The 4,526-nt window shown below is 42.3% G+C and overlaps 1 protein-coding gene across 1 annotated transcript; it reads left to right on the top strand.

The window, feature by feature from the left end:
- Positions 1–1,287: 1,287 nt before the first annotated feature.
- On the top strand, positions 1,288–2,606 carry LOC140222854 (uncharacterized). Its single transcript, XM_072293978.1, has 4 exons — positions 1,288–1,565; positions 1,639–1,732; positions 1,824–1,992; positions 2,233–2,606. The coding sequence occupies exons 1-4, from the start codon at positions 1,288–1,290 to the stop codon at positions 2,604–2,606; spliced, it is 915 nt and encodes a 304-aa protein (XP_072150079.1).
- Positions 2,607–4,526: the final 1,920 nt, after the last annotated feature.

Raw genomic sequence — 4,526 nt, 5'->3', positions numbered from 1 at the left:
CAATCGATGATTTCAATCTATTTGGCAACATGCCCAACTTATATAGTATGTGTCTAGTATGTGTTGTGCCGTATAACATGCCACCATGGGTATGCATGGAAGAATCAAACTTCATGATGACATTATTGATCCCTGGGCTGAGTTCTCTATCAAAAGATTTTTATGTCTTCTTGCAACCTCTTGTAGATGAGCTATTGGACCTTTGGAAGAGTGTCGATGCATATGATGCTTGTAGTCAACAATCCTTTAAACTGCATGCTGCGGTTGTTTGGAGCATACATGATTATCCAACACTGGGCACATGGGCGAGGTGAGTCACAAAAGGTTATTATGCCTGTGTGCGTTGTGACAAGAATCCTTGCTCAAGGAGATTGAAGAACAAGATATGTTATATTGGCCACCTTCGTTTCCTTCCAACTGACCATCCATGGAGAAGAAAGAAAGCAGAGTTTGATGGTAATACTAAAAATCGAGAGAGACCAAAGCAATTTACTACTAAGGAGCTTCAGCAGCAACTGGAGAAGGTTAAAGACGTTAAACTAGGAAAGCCTGCTCAGGGTCAGAAAAGGAAGCGGGAACCCAAACAATGTTGGAGCTGAAGGGTTTGTTTGTTTGACTTGCCATATTGGACAACTCTGAAGCTGCCACATGATCTTGATGTCATGCACATTGAGTAAAACATATGCGAAAACCTTATTGGAACATTGCTTTAAATTGCTGGGAAGACAAAGGACACAATCAATGCTAGGGTTGATTCGGAAGAGATGGGCATTAGACCACATCTACACATGCTAAATACTATGGAAGGGGAGTCATGCAAAATGCTAGAAGCTCCATATACAATGGCTAAAAAGAAACAGAAGGTGGTCTGTGATTTTATAAGTCAGGTGAAGTTCCTAGATGGATATGCTTCTAACTTCTCAAGATGTATTGTCGCTGATGGATGCAAACTCCAAAGACTGAAAAACTCATGATGGTCATATCATACTCCAAAGGATTTTGTCTACTTCCCTTCGAGGTTTAATGGATAAAGAGACATACTCAGTTGCTTTAGAATTAGGAAACTTCTTTCGACAACTATGTTGCAAAACTCTGAAGTTGGATGTTTTGAATAAACTGAAAACAGATATCCCAATAATTTTGTGCAAGCTTGAGAAAATTTTCCCTCCTATCTTCTTTAATGTTATGGTGCACTTGGCTGTCCATTTGCCTAAGGAAGCAGTACAATATGGATGGATGTATCCCGTCCAAAGAAGGCTATGCACATTGAAGTGTTCCATGAGAAACATGGCTAGGCCTGAAGGATCCATTGCAGAAGCATATGTTGCCAATGAGGCCTTGACATTTTGCTCAAGGTACTTTGCGGATGATGATGTTGGCACACGATTCAATCAAGAGGGCAAGAATAGGGAGAATGCTGATTTGTTACGAGAAGGCGATTTATCTTGTTTCCTGCAAAATGTTAATGTAATTGGAGCAGCGAAGACTTCATTCCTTCATTTGGATTACGACAAGCTGGTTTGGCATGTGCTAAACAATTGCGACGAGGTTGAGCCATATATCGGGTAGGTAATCCATCATGCAATGATTGTACCGCAATTATTTCGGTCTAATTTTCAGATGGATGTGCTTTTGCAGAATATACAGGGATCAGTTAGAAGCAGAAGGTGTGTCGGACCAGGTTATTGACCGTATAATTCGGAAAGAATTCGCTCGATGGTTTAAATCGCATGTAAGTTTTCTACTTTTTCAAAACAAACTTATATTAGCGGGCGAGGACCTATATATAAAAATATACATCAAACTATGGTTTTGTTGTACAGATTGAAAAGATGCCTGAAGGAGAGATCTCCGAGGATCTATATGTATTATCAGATTTACCATACAAGCGAGGAAGAAAATATTCAGCATATCTTATTGGCGGTGTCCGGTACCACACACATGCCCGAGAGGAAAATCGAAAGATGCAGAACAGTGGGATTATGGCTGCAGGTTTTTATAACAGTGAGCCATTTGAGTTTTATGGTTGTCTAAAAGAAATTATTGAGCTACGGTATAACTCAGCAGGGCGTGGCATAAATTAAACCGCTGCATCATTCCACTGTGATTGGTATGATCTGGGAAGGACCAAGAAGGAACCAAGGATTAAAAAGGATAGGTACTTGACAATCATCAATATTGGAAGGTACTAGTACAAAAGTAATCTCTACATTTTTGCTGAACAAGCAACAGAGGTGTTTTACTTGCCAGACACCCTGCTACAAGACCCATGGAGAGTGGTGCAAAAATTTGAGCACAAACACTTGTGGAGCTTTATTGAAAATGAGCAGGACACAATGCCTAGTGGCATGGGACTTGCATATCAAGATGTTGTAATTGAAAAAACCTTGAATGATGGTATTGGTGATGGTTCGGAGGCTCTGATGCCTATTACTGATGAGGAGGAGGAGCGGACTGTCATTCCTGCAGCTCAAGTTACTTCCATTTGCCAGCAGGTTCTATCTAATGTGGACGGATTCAATTCTGATGAGGAGAAGGAGGACAAGACTATCTGGCAATACCATGATGAAGATGAAAATCCTACACCATACAGTGAAGAGGACTAAGATGTGAAATCAATTAATATTTTAGTCGATCCAATCTGAACTCATTTGTTGTATATGATATAAATTGATATGTGCATGTAGACCTTTTATCATAGTAGTTGTGGGAAAATCCTTTTGACGCATCTCAATATGTTCGCAAGTGCACTTAGCTGGTCATTGATCTGGCTCATTGTATTGTAAAACATCGGAACATCCTGTGACGCCTTCCAAAATCTTTGAATGTCCATTTGGCTGGCAGTTTATTTGGTTAGGTGTATTGTCAAACACCACAACATCCTACTTTCAAAATCTTCGAATACCCATTTGGCTGGTTGTTTATCCGGTTCGGTGTATTCTCAAACACCAGAACATGCTACTTTCAAAATCTTTGAACGCCTATTTGGCTGGCTTTTTATCCAGTTCGGTGTATTCTCGAACAACGAAACATCCTTATGCTAGAACAAGGTTGGGTAGGAAACTCCTACCCATCTTCTTGTCTGGGTGTGCATTATACCTTTATGACTTTATCCAATGCCGTGTCACCCTTGCTGACCCGTCGTTCCCCATTTACTACAAGGTCACTTGCGGCGCTCGCCCTTGGTAGGTTTTAGCCGCCGCCGCCACATGCTGCCGCTGCCCGCAACCATGGCTGCGCTCCGCTGCTACCGCAATCTGCCGCCGCTCGCCCCAATTCCACCGGTATTCGTCGTTGAAAGGGAGATTTGTTAAATTTTTTGAGATCATTGCGGTAGCTGATTCAAGAAAGATTTTGCAGATGGGCTAAAATGGTGGCAAGAGAAATGGAAAGGTGCTTCACCCACCTCTGATGAAGCGACAAAGGGAGTCACAGGCGAATTCTGCAGGCACATCTGGGGGCAGGTGCATTACACAGGAGTCTTATCCTGCCCATTCCCGCTGTACACGAGGTGGGTCAACCTCGACGCCTTCCTGCTGCACACAGGGTGAGTCAACCTCGGCGCCTTCCGAAAGATAGCAATCTACGTGGCATTGACCTCCCTACCCTACTGAGTTTTCTACGCCCAACCCCAGGGAGCAGAATGAGGTACCTCTTTACCCTCCACCAGAAGAGCCGCTAAGGATGATTGACCTAAGCATGCATAGCTACCAAATGATTAAAAGACTTAGATTTGTGTCTGAGGATCTGTGGTTTGAAAAATCCCATGACATACGGGTTAAACCAAAATTTAGGAATGTCATTCAGCAAACTTTCTACTATAACTACAAAATGTTGTCCACCAAACTATTTGAGCACAAGATTATAAATTGGAATCATATGAATATGGCCGCGGGAGGAGAGGATATTAAGGGATACTTCGATCAACTTCCCGGTTTGGCTAATTTGGTCTCAGGTCATCATCAGTTTATTGAGGATTGGGTCAGAGTTTTGTATGCTACAGTGTACATTCCTGAGAGCAGAGAGTACATTCAGGTCATGTTTTAGGAATCTCCACATAGAATTTGGTGACACCAAATTGCTGATAGTCTTGGAGTCAATACGTGTAACGTGTCCCTACACCATATTGTCTACCGGGTCGTGAACCACCTCGCCATAGTTTGCTTAGTGGATCATTCCCTTCGGATGAGGATATGGCTGAACTCTTTGTAGATCCATTCCCTTCTAGCTGAGCATATCGCATGCTTGAAATGCTTAAACCTGAGGCCAATGTGGTTCCCCAAGCACTAAGGAAGACATTGTTACCACGGATCGGTAATGCCGAGTCCATCACTAGTCTTTAGTAGTGGCTTCTTCACATCATGACTGGCTGGAATTTTGACATCGTGGACTTTATTCTTTGTGAGATTCAAGATGTTATCTAAGATGGGTTGATTGTGGCCCAACAAATGCTGTATGCTCACTAGATCTCCGTCATCCTGAGTCATCTTACTAAAAAAGATAAGAACGGTAGAAAGGTGCAAACT

This window comes from Setaria viridis, chromosome 5 (genome assembly GCF_005286985.2).
Source record: "Setaria viridis chromosome 5, Setaria_viridis_v4.0, whole genome shotgun sequence".
In the NCBI taxonomy this organism is placed as follows: Eukaryota; Viridiplantae; Streptophyta; class Magnoliopsida; order Poales; family Poaceae; genus Setaria; species Setaria viridis.
This window is presented reverse-complemented; position numbering and strand designations above follow the sequence as displayed.